Genomic DNA, 21,079 nt, shown 5'->3' with positions numbered 1-21,079 from the left:
CTATTGAAAACTTTGTGTTCATTTAGGGCTGCAAGATAAGTCCACAGTCGACAAAATCGATAAGACAGGTTTTTCCAACAGAGTGAGGAACCTCTATATGACTAAAGTATAATCTCTGATGAGATTCGCTGATGCGCGATAGTGTCTGTCTTGAGCAGAGTTAGGTAAACTACGGCCCAGAGACCTCATGCAGCCCCCAAGGCTTTTTCTCCCGGCCCACCAGATAAAAATGTTCCAAATATAATGACATCAGATATGACAGTAAATAAAGTACTCCTAATAAAAAGCTTTTGCCAAGCTTGTCCCCATTACCGCTTTGTGTGTCTACAACAAAAATACTATTTCAAAAATACTACAAAATTACTCAAACATTCTTTATCAAATTTAATGCTTTAAACAGGAACCTAAAATAGTAGTTTGCTTTTATTCTGAAAAGAAAAAAAACTAGAGAAATACTAAAAAAATGCTACTACAGTACTACTATAATGCAAAAATAAGACAAACTAAATAATACTACGGTAACACTACAAAATACTACAAAATAGTCCTATGGGAATGGTACATAAATACAACAAAAATACTACTATGGAAATACTACAAAAATACTGCTTTAACAATACTATAGAAATACTACAAATACTTTTATGGAAATACTTAATAATCACTTCTGGAGAAATACTACAAAAATACATCTACAGTAATACTATAATACAAAAATGCTACTACAGAGCCATCACAACAAAAATACAACTGCAGCAATATTACAAAAATAGTACAGATATACAACAAAACTTCTTTGAAAATACTTTAGAAATACTACAGAAATACTGAAAAATCTAGTATTTATATACTACAAAATACCACAATAAAACTACAAACATACTAAAAAATACTACAAAAATACAACACATCTAAATATCAAATGTATCGCTTAAAACGAGAACCTTTAAATTGTTTTGCTTTAATTGCGAGTGCTTTAAAACCAATTTGATAAAACAAAAAAAAACCCATAAAGAAATATAATATGTAGATGTCTGCATGTAAATGTATTCATGTATAAAAAAAAATGGGATAGGTCTCCAGGATGGGCCCTGTGGCCAAATATTTTAACCCTGACTCCATACAATTGCCCACCTCTGGTCTTGAGCTGTCACGTACAGAAATGGGAGCGTCGACATCAAGTACGCGCACCAAAGCTCGTACAGTTTGGTAGCTTTTTAGCTGGGATACGGCTAATAAAAAGACTACTTTGCAATGTTGTAAAACAGACCTTTCGGATCATAGTAGTAGCTCAGTGACACACCAACTTTTAACGCGAAAGCCCGTCTGACGGTTGAACGTAACGTAACAAGAGTCTGACTCGCCTTTGTAAGATTTAAGTCAAATTCAAGACAATGTGGTATTGATGACATGCGCTGTACATTTTATATGCGTATATTTCACTAAAAATACAGATTGAGCGCTATGCCACACTGGGCTTGGATTAGAGAAGAACTGGATGCATTTGGAAAAACAAACATCAGTTGTTGAAGCGTCAACATCAACAAATGTCCATTTTTAAACAGTTGTTTGCAAACGGTTGAGAATCGTTAAAGTTCTTTTGTCCCATTCTTTGCGGTTGACCACAAAATGTACACAAAATAGGCAAAATGTTTTTTTTTTTACTGTTCTACTGCTGCTGATGAGCCCGTTATTGGATTATGGCAGTTGCGGCCTCCAGGATGAGTTTGAGGCCCCCGCCCTTATATGAATGTCAAAGAGAAAGTGTGGATTATTTCCCACAAGATGTCGCTGTATTCTGTCATGCCACCTAAAAGGAGTGCTAAAAGCACAATGAAAGAAGACAAAATACGGCCACTCAAAGTGACCAAACACACCTTATTACTTTTGAAAAGAAGTGAAATAATAAGACAAGGAAGAAAAGAAAAAAAAAGAAAAAGGAAAAGATAAAAAGCAAAAAACGAAAAGAAAAAAGAGAGCATTGAATTTTTGGGGTATTTTTTTCTCTTCAATTCCTTTGTTTTCTTTCTTTCTGTTTTTCTTTATTTTTATCCATTTTCCTTTTTTATTCCCATTTTCCTTTTTTGTCTCTTTTTCTTATTTCTTCCTACCTATTTTTTATTCCTTTAAAAACATATTTTCCCTTCATTTTGTCTTTCTCTGATATGGCTGGGTAAAAATGGACGAAGAAGGGTGCTTTTTGCTCACTTTCAGTCTCTGTAGTTTGTAGCCATCCTTGGACTCATTTTTGGTTGCATTACAAATGACAGCGACATCTAGTGGACACATATAAAACACTGTCCTTTTCAAAACAGCAGAATGTTTTTATAAGCGCTGTGTTATAAGCGCTATCTCATTTGAGTTTGAAACCCCTTTTTTATAGGGATAGAAAATCCATCCATCCATTATCTGCACAGCTTATCCTCAGTAGGGTCGTGTTGGAGCCCATCCCAGCAGTGGGCAGGGGACACCCTGAACTGGTTGCCAGCCAGTCGCAGGGCACACAGGGACAGACAATTCGCTCGCTCATTCACATGGCTTATGAATAAATTTATGTCTCTATCGACCAAGCACAGTGCCCAATTGGTTTTACATTAGATTCAATATTTTCCAAATCCGCAGTATGTTTTATTTTATTGTACCATTTTTTCTTATCTTTTTTTGCCATATGATTAAAAAACTGCTAAATTGAAGAGCAAAAAAAGATTTTTTACGGTAATTATTTCAATAGTTGGTGACTAGTCGACTATGAGATAGTCATTAGTTGCCACACTACCTCCATTACAGGTTTCAACCCTTCTCAAAATGTCGCTTAATTTTAAAATTTTAGAATGAGAATCACATTCATTTTCATTCTATTTCTACAACAAGAATATGTTTGCACTCCATTTGGCAAAAAAAAAGATACAATACAAAGAAATATACAATACAAAGACTTATGAATACGAAGACTCTCTCTCTCTCTCTCTCTCTCTCTCTCTCTCTCTCTCTCTCTCTCTCTCTCTCTCTCTCTCTCTCTCTCTCTCTCTCTCTCTCTCTATATATATATATATATATATATATATATATATATATATATATATATATATATATATATATATATATATATATATATATATAATATATACAGTGAAGAAAAGTATTTGAACACCCTGCTATTTTGCTATTTCTCCCACTTAGAAATCATGGAGGGGTCTAAAATTCTCATCGTAGGTGCAGGTCCACTGTAAGAGAGATAAACTAAGAAGAAAAATCCAGAAATCACAATGCACGACTTTTTAACAATTTATTTGTGTGGTACAGCTACAAATATGTATTTGAACACCTGTGTAGCATCTAGAATTCGGACCCTGAAAGACCTGATAGTCTGTCCATTAGAAATCCACGTTCACTCCATGTATCAACCTGAATCAGATGTACCTGTTTGAGGTCGTTAGCTGCATAAAGACACCTTTCCACCCCATACAATCAGTAAGACTGTAACTTGTAACATGGCGAAGACCAAAGAGCTTTCCAAAGACACCAGAGACAAAATTGTACACCTCCACAAGGCTGGAAAGGGCTACGGAGCAATTGCCAGGCAGCTGGGCGTAAAGAGGTCCACTGTTGGAACAGTCATTCGAAAATGGAAGAAGCTAAACATGACGGTCAATTTCAATTGGAGTGGGGCCCCATGCAAGTTATCACCTTGTGGGGTCTCAATGATTCTAAGAAGGGTGAGAAATCAGCCCGGAACAACACGATAGTCAAGTCATTTTTTTTTAGGATAGGGGTTGTTCAATGACCTGAAAAGAGCTGGGACCACCGTTTCCAAGGTTACTGTAGGTAATACACTAAGACGTCACAATTTGAAATCATGCTTGGCACAAAAGGTTCCCGTGCTTAGACCAGCACATGTCAAGGCCCCTCTTAAGTTTGCATATGGCCATTTGGATGATAAAGAGGAGTCATGGGAGAAAGTTTTTTTGGTCGGACAAGACCAAAATAGAACTTTTTGGTCATAATTCCAGTAAGCGTGTTTGGAGGAAGAAGAATGAAGAGTACAATCCGAAGAACACCATCCCTACTATGAACCATGGGGGTGATAGCATCATGCCTTTGGGGGTGTTTTTCTGCACATGGAACAGGACGAGTGCACTGCTTTTAAAGAGAGGATGACTGGGGCCGTGTATCGTGAGATTTTTTTTTAGATCGTATTTTGTGTAGCATATGAAGAATAAAGTATTTGAGAACATTGGATTTTTTTAAAAATAAACCCAACTCGGCCCAACATCACCCAGACCCTAGCTCCGGCGACCTTCATGTCAATTGAGTTTGAGACCCCTTCCCTAAACTAACCCTAACTCCTAACCCTAACCCCTAATCATATGATAACCCTTACTCCTAATCCTAACCCCTAACCTTCTAACTTTAACCTAATCCTACGCTAACCCTAACATGCTTCAGAGAGAGTATAAAAAGATTTCTTCGAATGTCACTTGCACACTATTGCCAGAATGTGGCTTTTGTCTATATCACAATGGTGCTCAGAATATTCTGTCAACTTTAACAGCCATTTATAAGGCCTCAGAAAAAAGTATAAAAAGCATACTTTAAATGTCACTTGCAGAATATTTCCAGGATTTTTTCTTTTCATAGTAGTGGAAAAATGGTAATTTTGATTCTAAAGTCCTTAAATAGTGCTTGGATTAGGCCATTAAAAAGGTATACGAACCCTGTACAAACCAAATTTTCCGCACACCTTCAAAAATTAATCAAAATGGAAAAGATTAGCTGGTACCCACCATTCCTTTTGGGAGAAATGTCCGGAATTAGTTATTCAAGTTTTTCAGTCTTTTAGTCCGGTTAGCACCAGCCCTAAACGGCATGCTAATCGTGGTGAGCTAATTCAGACACGTAACAAGTTCAGCCCCCTAGCTAGTCCCACTCCACCCCGGTCTACTGGCTCCCGCACCCTAGTTATAGGTGACTCCATCACCCGTAACATAAAGCTTAGCACCCCAGCCACGTTTATGTGGATTTCTGGGGCCAGAGCACCAGACATTGAGGCTAATTTGAGGCAGCTGACATGCAAATCTAGACACCAGAGGCGTGTTCAGGAGAGTGAGTGATTGCTATCGCGAGCTATCGCTAGCTTCTGAACGGCCAGTGATTATTGAGCGCTCGCGTGCCCGAGTAATCACGGGAGAAAGACCGCTTACTTTGATTTCCAACATGGCGTCGACAGTGCAGAAGATGGAGGATCTCACCCTGACGAGTGCTGTTGGCGATGTAATATATCGTCTTACATTGCCTGGTAATGTTTGTGAACAATGCAAGACAGGTATGACCCTTCCACTGCGTTTAGGATAACCTTAACTGTGTGAATATGCGAACTGTCGCTCATATCAGCCAACTCGCTCAAAGCAAGCTGTAGAACGAAATCCATTGTACTGTCGTCGGCCATTTTGGATCAGTAAGGCAATCACAGTGAGCGATTACAAAACGTTCAGCAGTGCGCGGCAAGCGATTATCAAGAGACTACATGTCTGATCACTCTCCTGAACACGCCTCAGGACAGGGCTAGCTACACCGATATAGTCATTCACGTCGGCTCTAATGATACTAAAATGAGGCAATCTGAGATTACAAAGAAAAATATTATTAGGACCTGTAATCTCGCCAGAAAGATGAGTCGCCATCGAGTAATTGTCTCTGGCCCCTTGCCTGCGAAAGGCAATGATGAGAGGTTTAGCAGACTAGTCTCGCTAAACCGGTGTCTCGAAAGTTTTTGCAGTCAGCAGGGATTTAGGTTTGTGGATAACTGGCCTGCTTTCTGGGGCCGACCTGACCTGTTGAGGAAAGACGGCCTTCACCCTAACTGGGAAGGTGCTCTCACTCTTTCTAAAAATATAGATTACTGTTTAAGCCTTCCATGACAGGGTACACTAGTGCAGGCCAGGTCACAGGTGATTAGTGAACCTGTAACCACGGGTGTGGAGTCTGTAACGCTAGAACTAACTAGCGCTATTCTAGATTCATGCAATTCACATAGTTTTTGTAGTTTAGAGCGTTTTACAGGGATGTGATTTGACCAAAGTGAAATTATCTGAAAATTAGCCGGGGGTCTGGGGGCCGCGGGCACCCAGCTAGGTCCAGGGCAGTGCCCTGGTGGAGGGACAAGTGGGGCGAAGCCCCCCGGAGCTCATGGGTTTTCCGTGTTTTTAAGTACTTTCAATGCACTCAGATGACAAAGAAATAGACAAAACAACAGCATAAATTTTCAATGTATATTGAACGATCCCATATAAAATTACAGTGTAAGTCAACTCAAAATCAGTCACATTAAAAAACATTGGACTGCCTTTGCTTTTAAAAACTATCACTGAGAATATCATCATATCTAACTAATGTGATTACTAAGTTAACACATAAATCATGTTGAAGAGTTCAAATTTCATGAACAAATAATTGTATCATGACCAAATGAAAAGTAACTCATATTAGAACATACCACAAATGTCTTTGTTATAGCAGAAGATGTTATCTGTCGGAGTCATGTGCATACACAATGAACTACTAAATCACTGGCCATGCAGAAACATGAAATTCATTCAAAGTTCTGAAATTTATATTTTCTGTCACATTCTAGATGAATTATAACATCACTTAATATCACAAATATTGTTTTCTATGTTCTACTCATTAAAACATTCAACATATTTACAGGAATATACAAGTGTTCATTCTTGAGCACAATCCATTCACATGACACAAACACTACTTCTTCCTAGACTTCATTGCTTTGGAATGGGTCTTTCTAGCCTGCTTCTGTGCAGCTTTGATGGTTCTTCTTGAGGCAGCCTTGCTCATTTGGGTGTCCTGTTTCACAACAAGTTCTGTTCCTTTTACAGACAACATAGCTGCTTCTGCATCCTTCTCCTCCCTGTACCTTTTGGAGGATGTCCTCAGATTTAGGCACAGTTTGGACTGCACAGGATCCATCAGAATGTCTTTCCTTCCAAAATGGCTGACAGAGGTGGTCTTTCTTGCTCTTAGGGCATATTTCACAGTCTGGATAGAACTGTATGTGGCTATGTCCATTCTGCATGCTTTGGGGTTCATGGTAGAATATCATACAAGTACTTAATTTAAAAAATATAAATACTGACAATAATTTTGATTACTTATAGGCTTAATAATATTTTTAAATTTCCTAAATCATATTTTAAATGTTATAATTAATTCTTTTTAATAGCAGCGTATCCGAATATTTGATAAATGAAAATACAATAATTATAGGCCCTACAGTAAAGTGTTGGTGTAATGTACACATGAAAATCTATTATTGTAATTGTTAAATATTTATGGCCATTTTTATTACGTAATAATATTTTCGAAAAAAAGGGGAAAACTGTCAAATCAATTTGAAAAGTTTACCACCTACCTCAAAATTCACGACTCTATCAGCAACTGGTACAGGTTGTTGGGGTGGATCACGTCTCTCTATTACCGCTTCCGATTGTGATGTCAATAAGGGATGGAGGCCGTAAAGTTTTGGAGTTTTCGTTTGGGCACCGAAACTTCCAGCGATGGAATAATTTGTTGTTCTTGACTGGAGTTCTTTCACGTGTTTTTTTGCTCTTTGCGTGACTTTCAAGAGCTTTGAAACCGCTCCCACCATAGTCAATGGTATCATGGCACCAAATGCAAAGCGCTTTCCCGGCACGATCGATCTTCCGAATAAAGTCACTGAACAAATTCGTCACAGTCTTCTTTCCAACATTTGTAGATAAGTCCTCCTCTAACCAGTCCCATCGAAACTTGTTTTTTACGATCTTATCAATTTCTTTAACTCGCGGAGCATCTTTGCGTTCGATCACGGACATCTTTCTTTAAACACCCGGCAAAAACGTGTGAGAAATGAACAATGGCATACTCCTATGCCTTTATAACAAGCGTGTTTATTGGTCAACACGGAGACTTCAACCAATCAGTTACGGAAACACTAAAATGGAATGCCGTAGAGACGAAATCGGATTTTTTACCACTTAAAAAATCGGAAATTTTTATTTTTTATTTTTGGAGATAAAAAAAGCGGAATTCCGCGAATTAGCGGAAAAATCACATCCCTGGTTTTATTGACTGCACCATACACCCTGATCTGTACTCTTCTACAGCATCTTCTTCTGTGCTTCTTACATCTGTTTCTCCCTTGTTAGGTGAGGAGGGAGAAGAAATAACATTATTTTCTACCAATAGTAATCCTGCTACTCCACCTGTCAACAATATTCCTGTGGTATGGAATTTGGGCCGCATCTGCCATCATACAAGGCACAACACCAGGGACCGGCAGTATAATCCTGTGGAGGTTACCACTAAGGTTGCCATTAAGGTTCAAAACGAAAGGTTTCAGCTCAGTCCACAGTGCTGAAGCTTGGCCTTCTGAATATTAGATCACTAGGCTCCAAAGCTTTACTTGTCAATGACATTATTAATAAACACAATCTTAACCTTATTGGACTTTGTGAGATCTGGTTAAAACCAAATGATTTTGTTGTGTTAAATGAGGCTTCTCCCCCTAACTTTGTGAGTTCGCACTTGGCACGACCATGCAAAAAAGGTGGAGGTGTTGCTCTTATATCGGAAGGTAAGTTGAAATTTACTCCTAATACCCCTACTGGTTTTAGAACGTTTGAAGCACTTCTTATGAGGTCCTTAATGTCAACACCAATTTATTTAGTTGTTGTGTATCGCCCACCTGGACCATACTCATATTCTTTAGATGAACTTTCGGAACTGTTAACAGACTTAGAAACTTATGCGGACAATGTTGTAATTATTGGTGATTTTAATGTTCATATAAACCCAAATTCACTTGCAATTGCTTTTAAGTCACTGATTGATACATTTGGTTTCAATCAAATAGTAGATGTGCCCACTCATAAAGATGGGAACACTCTAGATCTCGTTCTGACCCGTGGCATAGTAGCCTCAAATGTTAAAGTGTTTCCGTTTCCTAATACTATCTCCGAACACTATCCTGTAAAATGTGAGGTGCTGTTTAATGTTTACTGTGATAAGGAAAATTTAGGCTTTAGCAGTCGCAATATCCGCCCTACAGCGGTATTAGCCTTAAAAGAACTATTACCTATGGTAACTGCAGCATTTCCTTCGTACACTGGGTCTGTTGACTCACTTACAAACAACTTCAATACTGCTTTAGTTAATGTTCTTGATTCTGTGGCGCCCCTAAGGCATAAATTTTGACCTAAGAAGAATACACCTTGGTTTACTGAAGAAACCAGGTTACTCAAACAAGGTTGAAGAAAACTTGAATGAAAATGGCGCGCTACTAAGCTGGAGGTCTTCCGACTGGCCTGGTGTGACAGGTTGCTGAAATATAAAGTAGCTCTTGCCTCAGCTAAAGCATCGTTTTTCTCTAAGATTTATAAACATAAGAATAATCCGAAATTTTTGTTTGACACAGTGGCAAAACTTACCAGACAACAACTTAACCCAAATAGTTGTACTTATTCTGCTAACGACGTTATGGAATTTTTAAATAAAAAGATTCAACTAATCAGGAATGAAATTTTAAAAGAACGCTCTGTATCCTCCTCCTATCTCAAAGATGTGGAGGTGTTAGGTAAGGACCGTGTCGGCGGTTGTTCAGAAACATTCTCCAGTTTCAATGACTTGTCCCTTGAAAATCTAACAAAGTTGGTCAGTAGGCCCAAACAAACTACATGCCTGCTCGATCAGTTTCCAGCTTCACTGGTGAAGGATCTGTTTGGGATCTTAGGACCATCAGTTTTAAATATTATTAATATATCACTATCCTCGGGTATTGTTCCTGTAGCCTTCAAGTCTGCCGTCATCAAACCCACGCTTAAGCGACCTAACCTTGACCCAGGAAGCCTAGGTTTTTATAGGCCAGTGTCAAATCTGCCATTTTTTGCAAAATTACTTGAAAAGGTTGTTGCACAGCAGTAAATGACTTCATGTCAGAAAATAACCTCTTTGAAACTGTCCAGTCAGCATTTAGGGCAAATCACTCTACTGAGACAGCCCTGGCTAAAGTAACCAATGATCTCCTTTTAGCAATAGATTTCGGTGCCTCATCAATGTTACTGCTGCTGGATCTCAGTGCTGCTTTTGATACTGTCGACCACAACATATTACAGGTTTGTCTAGAATGCATTGGTATCTCAGGAACTGTACTCTTGTGGTTTAGGTCCTACCAGTCACACAGGATGCAATGTTTTAACTATGGTAATCTGACCTCTAAACAATCTAATGTCCCCTGTGGTGTTCCTCAAGGCTCTGTACTTGGCCCCCTTCTTTTTAGTAGTTATATGATCCCGCTTGGTGACATTATCCGCAAGTATAATATTAGTTTCCATTGCTATGCAGATGACACTCAACTGTATGTGCCACTGGAAACAATTGGACATTTAAGTTGTAGAAATCTGGAGGCTTGCCTTTCTGAGATTCAAAGATGGATGTCACTTAATTTTTTACGCCTTAACCCAGAAAAAACTGAAATGTTGATTATTGGTCCGGCTCACTGTCGCCAGTTGTTTTCAAACACTACCCTGAACCTGGACAAATGTAATATCACGCCATAGTGACTCGGTCAAAAATCTAGGTCTTATAATTGATCCTAATCTGTCGTTTAAGTTACACGTGAAAAATATTACTAGAATAGCTTTCTACCACCTCCGTAGTATTGCGAAGATTCGTTCGATGCTGTCCCAATCAGATGCAGAGGTTTTAATTCATGCGTTTATTACTTCTCGGCTTGATTACTGTAATGTATTGCTTTCTGGTCTCCCGATGTCTAGCATTAAAAGTTTGCAGCTGATTCAGAATGCAGCAGCTAGACTTTTGACTAAGACCAAAAAGTTTGAGCATATTACTCCTGTATTATCCAACTTGCACTGGCTCCCAGTCCACTTAAGATGTTACTTTAAGGTTATCTTATTAACATATAAATGTTTGCATGGGCTTGCACCCTCTTATCTCTCTGATTTGATTTCCCCCTATGTTCCTGCACGGAGTCTGCACTCCGGTCTACTTGTGACTCCGAGAGCCAAGAAGTCTGCAGGCTCGAGAGCGTTCTCCATCCGGGCCCCAGTGTTATGGAACGCCCTGCCTCCGGAGATAAGATCTGTAACCTCAACGGAAGTTTTTAAATCGAAGCTTAAGACACACTTCTATTCCAAAGCTTATGATTGATGCCCACCTCATATTCTGTATTATCCTGTCTTTTTCCGACTGCCTGCCTGGCTGATACTTCATATTTTTGGTCTCCACTCGCATTTTTGAGTCAGTGGACTAGCGTCTGACCTGAAGGATGTCAACCCTTGCATTTATCAGCTGGCAGAGATGGGAAGCTGCGTCGTGGTCGTCATAGACTTTCTGGACTAGTTTACAGGCTGGGGGTGTCGTTGGTGTCATGCTCTTTCCGGACATTTTCAACATCTTACCTAGTGTTTACTATTCTGTATACAGTAATGCTAATTGTGATTCACCCTGGTCAATCCTGGAAGGACATGTGAGGTCCTTTCTCAAGGTTTCTCTTTTTTCCTCACACTGAGGTTTTTGAGTTGTTCCTTGCCCGCATGCTGGTTTAAGATCAGGTAATTGTGCAGTTTTGTAATTGTTATCCTGTGCAGTACCTTGAGACATTTTTGTGATTAAGGGCTATATAAATAGATGTGACTTGACATGTGACTTGACTTGACTTATCGAAATCTGATTTTTTTGGTTGGTAGAGAAGGAAATTTATAGAGGGGCCTCTTTACTATGTCTTTGAATTTGTGACAACAGAACTAAATGACAATCTGCATCTGCTCTTTTTTTTTTTTTTTTACTGGAAGGGCCTTGTTGAGACTGACTCATTTATCTGGCAGAAAAGAAAAGGCGCGTCTAAAAGTGTCTCCAAGCGCTCATGAAAAATAAAAGGCAAAAATTATTATCCTCGGCAGCACAGCGGCGCAGTGGTTAGCGTGTGTGCGGCACAGTTCCAAGGTCTTGGGAACCTCCTGTGTGGGTTCAAATCCAGCTACCGGACTTCCTGTGTGGAGTTTGTATGTTCTCCCCGTGCTTGCATGAGTTTTCTCTGGGCACACCGGTTTCCTCCCACAATCCAAAGACATGCATTTCAGGTGGATTGGCCGGTCCAAATTTTCCCTAGGTGTGAATAAGCGAGCGAGTTGTCTGTCCCTGTGTGCCCTGCGACTGGCTGGCAACCAGTACAGGGTGTCCCCTGCCCACTGCCCGATGATTGCTGGGATGGGCTCCAGCACCCCCGCGACCCTACTGAGGATAAGCGGTGCAGCTAATGAGATGAGATGAGAGATGAGATTATTATCCCCTCTCCACAACCCCCCACTTGGGTTTCAAGGCTTAGCTGTGCCTCTGGCTTCAATATTTAATGGCCGCCCGCCTGGACTGATTTGAGCAGCAAGAATTGATCCGGAAGAAGGACTGCCACATACGAATCACAAACGTTCGCCAAACAGTCTACGACCGATCAGCTTAAATAAGAATCGCTTAAATTGCTCGGGCTGATGTATTGAATCCATTGCTAATTGGTGCTAACATCTTGCGCATTACCTATGTTTGGCCACGACTCTACACATGGGGGATCACTTGTAGAAATCTCCTTTGGAAAAAAGAAATACTCCACCACCCCCCTCTTATGACACTTCATATTTTTGGTCTCCACTCGCATTTTTTCCTGCCTCTCTCGGAGTTGAAACCTTCCTCCGGGATGCCAAATTTAGCCTTTTGAAATATTAATGTTGCGTTTCCCAGCTTGTCTGTCGTACCTCTGAGAGAACGTGGTGGGGAAGGCGGAACGTGTTGGGGAAGGAAAACAAAGGAATAAGTGCAACAGGCCTGTCACTGCTTAATTTTTCACCTGCTAAGCCAGGGGTCGGGAGCTTTTTAGACCCAAAGAGCCATAAAAGAAAAATTATTTCGATTTTTTTTTCATTGAGAGAGCAAGGCCATATATTTTGGAAGAAATTCAACAAAAACGCCAAACCCGCTCTGCAGACAAAAGCAAATTCTTCAGCGCATTTTATTTCACTGTGTGACGTTTGATGGTTTCATTAAATCTATGAAATAATAATAATGATGCCAGAGCCTGAGTTCCATATCAATATAAATATACCACTTAAAATTCTACTCCCTTCTGCAGTTACTCATTTTGTCTGTCATTTTTGTCATAAATTATGGTTTCAAAACAAGGTGCAAGCTAAATTTTTTTGTAAAAATGTCACAAAATACTGCAAACGAGGATACCAACGTATTTAACTTCAGTGCAGACAGCGGTTGGCAAAGAAGACAAAGTGCGCGTTTCTGTCTGTGTATAGCTCCGCCCATTTCTACTGCTTACCCAATCAAACATTTGCTTTGGGTTAAAGTGTGTTCTGTCAGTTTTCTTCATAAAGTGTCTCAACAGTGAACCTAATTTGTTTAATACGATTTTGTATAAAGGATTATTTAGCGCTTTACAGCCAAAACAGGTTCTGCTGTGACACCGTGACTGTAAATTGCAGTTTCAATTGTGTCTTACAGTACACATACTGGATTGAACCCTTTGTTTGGCAATATGGCAATAAGCCTAGTGTAAAGCAATAAAATAACAATTGCACAAGCTTTATCTTCGAGCCACACATATTCATGAAAATAGTCATATTTGGCTTGAGGCCATAGGTTTCCAACCCCTGTGCTAAGCTGAAATGCGTCTGTCTTCCAATCGAACAAAGTATGTTCTTTTGAGCGTTTCATATACCCCACAAGCACTGATTGATTTGTGTTTGTTGGGTTAGTTGTGAGGACAACATGTCCGAGGGTTTTAGACTTCATTATCCAGTCAAGTCGAATTTATTTGTATAGCCTTTAATCACAAAAAAAATCCTAAAGGACTGCACAGGCCACAGTTACAACATCCCTAGAGAGTGTTTTGAAGGATGCAGGCTTCTTATTGATGGGGAGGCACCTCTTGTTCACCTCAAAAAGCTGGCTCATAGAACTGTCAGCAACCCATCATTAGAAGTCTCACAATCTGGATATTGATTTGAACACGTGGAGGAGAAAAATAGTGGCCTTCAATCTCCTGATGCATCTTTGCTTTGTGAAAAAACTTGGAAATTCTGGGGGGCGCTGGTCTTTCCTGAAGATGCCTCCCCTTTGCACCCCACAACATGTGGGGCTTCTTGATAAGAGCAGCCAGTGAGTGTGCAGCCTGCCAATCATAACCATCCTCTCACCTTTAGCCTGGTCAGTCGCAACCGTTGCCATCAACCGCAATGGACGCGGTGACGTCTGTCAGAGGCGGAGATAGAAACAGGGTAAGGAATTCTATTATCTGAAGGCTTCGCTCCCTGTTTTTTCTTTTAGGTTAAAAATCAATTTGTCTTCTCTGTTTACTTAGAGTGTCTAACAAATTTTACACTTAAGACTCAGGAATTGACCGCCCACAGATATCACATAGCTGGTCTCTGAAAATAGATGGGCCCTGATTGTTCTCTGTTTTAGAAAATGTAACAATCTACAACAAGTCATAAAATGTCCGCCTTACTTGAGCAAAAACGGCTTCGTCCATATTACCCTATCTCTAAAGAATCTCTTTCATGACGACAATTATCTTCATCCATGGTCGCAACGGGCCACTTCTGCTTCCATTTGTATTCTAAAAGTCCCTTGCTTGCTGACTTTTTGGGATGGAAGTGAGCGTGATAAAGATGAACAAAGCAGATGTCAGTATAACATGTTTGAGTCGCTCTGTGTGCAATGCTCGCAATAGCGTGAGAGGTGAGAGAGGGATAGGAGTAAGAGAGAGGGGTAGAGAGGAAGCCGCCCGCCGCATTTTTTTCTAGCCTCTTTTCGCCGTTCACCAATGGCAAGCAGCCTAGATCAGCGGGAGGACGACACCGCAGTTTGCTCACGCGTGTCGGCAGCTTGTCAGCAAGACGTGTGAATGCAACATCCTCGTTACAGCGTACGCAACAGACACTGCAAATTTTGACCTTCTGGAACAGTTGTCGGTGTTTTTGGTTGCCGCCTTCTCCGGGAGGCTGATTTGCTGCGCTCTCCACGGAGTTTGGGGGTAGGGGGATCAGGCTGGAAGAAATACTTAGCTCCAGAGGAACATTAAATGGGGGCTGCTGCTGCTGCTGTAGCCGCCACTGCAACTGACGCTTTTGTGCAGCTCAGAGCCCCCACCGCCTGCATATGAGTAGCCAAGCATGTAATCAGCGCTACTCACTGCTCTGCGTCCGCACTGATGCAGCAGCTGGTTTGTACTCCGAGGTTTCATGGATTGGATTGCGACCGGGGCTGACCACTGTTTCTTTTCTCCTCTCATTGTGACTGATGGAAAAATGCGAGGCGTGTTTTTACATTTTTTATTTGGTCTTGCGCACACATGTGGAAATTGCACATAAGTTTTCCCACGACAAGGACTTTTTTTGGAGGGAGGGGTCTACCACGGACGATGCCCCGGGACGTTACCCTTTGATTTAAAGCTGGCATGTGGCTCCAAGGATCATTTTTTATTATTCCCCTGTTGGCAGCCAGAGCATCCTTCTCGTGGTTCCCTAACGCCACCGATGTTTTAACAGAGGAGTCACCGCAGGTCCAAATAGCTGAGAACGTGGCAACCGAGAAAGAGGGAGGGGTTTCACACCCGGGCCTCTTTTTCGGGCCAGGGTACATCCATCAGATGAGGCAAATGTCCAGCAGGAGCCACAGCCACATCTTCAAAGCCATTCGGGCGGCGGTACTCAACATGATGGCCAGCGCCGCCTCCTACCTCCCGCCTGCCAAGCACGAGGAGTTCGGCAACAAGTGGAACGAGATTTACGGAAATAACTTGCCCCCACTGGCTCTCTACTGCCTGCTGTGCCCCGAAGACTCGGCCGCCCTGCGTTTCCTCTTAAAATTCATGGACCGGATGGCCGAGTACCCTGACTGGAAGGTGAGCAGCGCACCCCAGGATGAGGTCCCGATGGCACACTCCCTCACGGGGTTTGCCACTGCTTTCGATTTCATTTATGCCTTCCTGGACGAGCGGCGGAAAGTAGTATACCTGCAGAAGATCTGCAACGAGACGGCAGTGCTCTATGAATTCTCTAAGTACCGGGGCTGGGGCCGTCAGTATCTGCACAACCACCAAAGCACCAACGTAGTGGCGCTCCTGACAGGGGCCATTGTGTCTGCCTCGCTTCATCGTTCCGAGTCTATGCTTTGGAAACAGGTTGCCATCAACTACATGGAGAAGACCATGTTCCTGCTTAACCATGTGGTTGATGGCTCCCTGGATGAGGGCGTGGCCTATGGAAGCTACACGGCCAAGTCCATCACGCAGTACGTTTTTCTGGCCAGGCGCCATTTTCGCATGGACAACACAGATAATAACTGGCTGCGGGCCCATTTTTGGTTCTACTACGCCACTCTCCTGCCAGGCTTTCAGAGATCCGTGGGCATCGCCGACTCCAACTATAACTGGTTCTACGGGCCAGAGAGCCAGCTGGTGTTTCTGGATGCCTTTGTCCTGAAGAACGGTGCTGGCAACTGGCTGGCTCAGCAGATCCGCAAGCACCGCCCCAAGGACGGCCCCATGGGACAGTCTTCGGCGCAGCGCTGGGCCACGCTGCACACAGAGTACATCTGGTATGACGCCAGCTTGGTCTGCAAGCCTCCGCCGGGCTACGGCAGAGCTGCCGTGCGCCTCTTCTCCGACTGGGGCGTGGTGACCTACGGGGCCGGACTACCCGCTGGCCAGGGAAACACTTTTGTCAGTTTCAAGTCTGGCAAGATGGGTGGCCGCGCCATCTACGACATGGTCCACCAGAAATCATACTCGTGGCTGCATGGTTGGAACAGTTTCAACCTGGGCCATGAGCACCCGGATCAAAATTCTTTTACCTTTGCACCCAACGGCCAGGTATTTGTGTCGGAAGCGCTTTATGGGCCCAAGTTGAGTTACCTAAACAACGTTCTGGTTTTCGCGCCTTCCCCAAGCAGTCGCTGCGATGCCCCGTGGGAGGGCCAGCTGGGCGAGTGTGGCAAGTGGCTGCGCTGGAACGAGAGGGGAGTTGGTGATGCCCGCGGTGAGGTGATCGCGGCGGCGGCGCACGGGGATTCCATGTTCACCAGCGGGGAGGCGTCCTGGGCCTACTCGCCTGCCATGCGGCTTCTGAGCGTGTACCGGGCACTGGTCCTGCTCAATTCCCAAACCCTGGTGGTCCTGGATCATGTGGAGAAGGCGCCCGACTCACCCATCAGGTGGCTCAGCGCCTTCTTCCACAACTTGGACATTGACTTCAAGTACGTTCCTTTGCGCTTGACTGAGCGCTACAACGGCGCTATGATGGACGTGTGGGACGCGCACTACCGGATGTTCTGGTTGGACAGCAAGGGCCTCAGTCCGGAAAGCCGCATCCAGGAGGCAGAGCAGGCGGCCGAGTTCAAAAAGAGGTGGACCCAGTTTGTCAACGTCACCTTCCCCGTCACTGATGATGTCAGTCGTACGGCTTACGTGTTCCACGGACCCTACGTCAAAGTGTCCGGCTGCAAGTTTGTGGACAGCAGCAAAGACGGCGTTAGGCTCTTGCTTACTGTCAACAACACGGAGACAGTCGTATCCATCGCCACCAATTACAGAGACATCAAGGCCAGGTGGACCTATTTGGGCTACGGCGGCCACTGCAAGGTGGAGGACCGCAACAGAGTTACTCGTTTCGGCCTGGGGACGCAGGCCCTCCTTCGACAAACTGGCAATGGGAACCTCCTATCAGACTTTGCCTCCGCATTCAATGTGGCTGTGGGCGTGTTGGTCTGCGCTGCTGCCGCCTTCCTGGCCGTGCAGGGGAAGTTTTACGATGTCTGCTTCAGGCATCGAGGGCTGATGCGCTATTGCCTGCTAGCTGTCCTGCTGCTGTGGATGGCCAGCCTTCTTTTAGTGTCCAACAGTTGCTTGCGGCTCCTTTGTGGCGTCAAGTGGAACCGCATTGCTGATGGGAGGCCCGTGACACATGAGGAGCACCGGCAGACACCCCTCCCCACAGTCGTAGTCACCAGTCTGCCCAGCTCGGGGGCAGAGATCATCAAGCACCTTTTCTCTGAAAGCTCAGATTTCGTCTATATCGGGATACCCACTGAACACTTAGACGTGCCGGGAACTGAGTTTGAGTTCGACTCCCTGATTGACGCCTGTGAGTGGACCTCATCTGAGGCCCGCCGGGGACGCTTCAAGGTAGTCCAGGGGTGGCTCCATTCAATTATCTTCAACACCAAACGGCACCTTCAGAACATTCAGCTGGCGGAGGATCCGCAAGCCCTGTCGCCCCGGAAGCGGTCCGGCCGTCGGGGACCAGCAGCGGAGCCGAGGGGCAACTCGCGAACTAATGGTGACAGGGACGCTGAGTACATCCGGGCTCTGAGGAGACGACTAAGCGAGTTACCGAATGCTCGCGTGGTTCTCAACATGAGGAACGGCGGTTGGGCATTGAAGCTCCCGTTCATCCGTGAGGTGGTGGGACCATCCCTGAAAAGTGTCTTGGTGGTCCGGGACCCCCGAGCATGGATTTATCTCATGTTGTACAACGGCCAGCCCAGTCTGTACTCGCTAAAGAACATCCGTCAGCACCTGGCCACGATCCTCAAGGAGGACGGCTGCCCGAGCGTGGCGCCAGAGTTCTGGGGTCTTAGGGCACTTCTGGACCGCAGGGAAAGCCACCCGGTCTTGGTACTGGCCCACTTGTGGGTGGCCCACATGGCTGCTGCCCTGCGGGTCAGCCGTGGCCTCCCAGAGGACACCTTTCTCTGGGTTCGCTTTGAGGACTTGGTCAACTCCCCACAGGAGACTGCGGAGGGCCTCCATACCTTTTTCGGGGTGCCGGCATCGCCTGCCGCTCTCAACGAGCTGGCGTTCGCCACCTCCACCAACTTGTACCGACTGCAGTACGAGGGCGACATCTCCCCGGTGAACATGGCCTCCTGGCGCCATAAGATGCCGCGCCGGGATGTGAGACTGGTAGAGGACGTCTGTGGGACATTGATGAGGACGCTGGGCTACGCCCGTTTGCCTGGCTGACTCGGCACCCGCGTCCGCCAAAATCAAGCATGACTAAGACAACTGTGTGGTGCTTTTGTACGGACACGCGAGCATGGCCTCCAATGTTGGGGTCAGATTTTGTTAGAAGGTCCTCGACTGTGATCTTAACATCAGCAAAAAGGGAGCTAGCTTACTTTGAGTTACGTGGCCGGGGACAGGGGCATTTCTCAGGTGTCAGAAAGACAAAGCAAGCAGTCTCATAAACACACTTGTTTTTCAAAATAGCTTTAAAGCAGGGGTGTCAAACATACGACCCACGGGCTGGATCAGGCCCGCAAGACATTACCTAGAGAAGCTCAAGAGAAACAATGAGCTGCAGTTGTAAATATGTCCTACGGGATGTCGCCAAAACCGGGGACTCCGGTTTCCTCCCACATTCCAAAAACATGCATGTAAGGTTAGCCAGCGATTTGTCTGTCCCTGTGTGCCTGCAACTGGCTGGCAAACAGTTCAGGGTGTCCCCTGCCCACTGCCCAAAGATAGCTGGGATGGGGGGGGTTTTAAGGGTTATTGATCTATCTTCGTTATTCATTATCCATTATCCGTTATCGGTCAGTTCATAATACGCTACAAAGCCTAGGAGCCGGGACACTTACTCTCAGCCAAAAGGCCAAGCTAAGGTCCTAGCCCTAAAGCCTTGCTGCGATCATTGCGAATGCACCGTTCCCGGAGGTACTGCAATACCGGGCCGATGCGTGGAGTGGACAGAACAAGCTCTTATTCCATCTCCGGATTGCAAAAATCAAAGATCATGGCAAAGGGCCACTCGGCCAAAACGCCAAGCTAAGGACCTAGCATCAAAGCCTTGCTATTTCAGAGGGGCTCCAGCACCCCCGCGACCCTACTGAGGATAAGTGGTGCAGATAATGGATGAATGGATGGATGTTATTTAAAATGGTAATCTATTTTAGTGGTGTAACAATATTTTATAAAAATAGTTTATGTTCTAAAAAATATTTAATTATTTTATGATGTTTTTTATGATGCATCACGGTAGTTTTAATTCCATGCGCCATATAGTCTGATGCGCCCAATACATGCCAACCAAAGACTATTTTTAAACGTGCCCCTTATAATCTCATGCACCTTATAGTATATAAAATACAGTAATTGTGAGCTTCAGAAAAGACCTCCAGCCCTCTAGCTAAGGCACATATTTTATGCTATTTATTTATGCTCGGGGGTTCCGGACTACCAATCATGTGGTCCCTGAGCTAAAACGAGTTTGACAGCCCCCCTTTAAAGTTATTGTGGTTTTAAAGTTTTTGGGTAAGACTGGAAAACGGCGAGTCTAAGAAAAAATACATGACAAAATAATTGAAAATAATTACCGGTAATAGTATTTAGAAAATACATAAAAAATAATTTAAAAAACAGAAATGATATCATACACAAAAATATACCACCAAATACACAACAAAATTCACGACAAAATATACGAAAAAGTACACTACAAAAACAAATGTTAAAATACACAAATATGAGCGGGAAAATACAAAACAAATAAATGACAAAATAAATACAAAAATCTCCCAAAATACACACAAAAAAAAATACATCATAAAATACACCACAAAATGCATGACAAAGTATACATAACAAAATACACAACGGGCAGCACGGCGGAGCAGTGGTTAGCGCATGTGCAGCACAGTTCAAGTCATGGGAACCTCCTGCGTGGGTTCAAATCCAGCTCCAGACTACCTGTGCGGAGTTTTTATGTTCTCCCCGTGCTTGCGTGGGTTTCCTCCGGGCACTCCGGTTTCCTCCCACATTCCAAAAACATGCATTTCAGGTGAATTGGCCGGTCCAATTTGTCCCTAGGTGTGAATGAGCGAGTGAGTTGTCTGTCCCTGTGTGCCCTGCGATTGGCTGGCAACCAGTTCAGGGTGTCCCCTGCCCACTGCCCGATGATTGCTGGGATGGGCTCCAGCACCCCCGCGACCCTACTGAAGATAAGCG

At 43.7% G+C, this 21,079-nt stretch overlaps 1 protein-coding gene and 2 pseudogenes across 1 annotated transcript; 2 read left to right on the top strand and 1 right to left on the bottom strand.

Annotated features, from left to right (window-relative positions):
• The first annotated feature begins 3,625 nt into the window (after positions 1 to 3,625).
• LOC148347982 (uncharacterized) lies at positions 3,626 to 11,220 on the top strand (annotated as a pseudogene).
• A 3,708-nt stretch (positions 11,221 to 14,928) lies between these two features.
• Positions 14,929 to 20,441, top strand: dselb (dermatan sulfate epimerase like b). Its single transcript, XM_088322660.1, has one exon. It carries the CDS (start codon positions 15,530 to 15,532, stop codon positions 19,094 to 19,096), a length of 3,567 nt encoding a protein of 1,188 aa, XP_088178786.1. The 5' UTR covers positions 14,929 to 15,529; the 3' UTR covers positions 19,097 to 20,441.
• LOC148347981 (U2 spliceosomal RNA) lies at positions 19,768 to 19,908 on the bottom strand (annotated as a pseudogene).
• Positions 20,442 to 21,079: the final 638 nt, after the last annotated feature.

Source organism: Urocampus carinirostris, chromosome 18 (genome assembly GCF_059441175.1).
Source record: "Urocampus carinirostris isolate Australia breed hairy pipefish chromosome 18, RoL_Ucar_1.0, whole genome shotgun sequence".
Taxonomy (NCBI): domain Eukaryota; kingdom Metazoa; phylum Chordata; class Actinopteri; order Syngnathiformes; family Syngnathidae; genus Urocampus; species Urocampus carinirostris.
The sequence above is the reverse complement of the archived record's forward strand: the minus strand, read 5'-3'. Positions and strand labels throughout refer to the sequence as shown.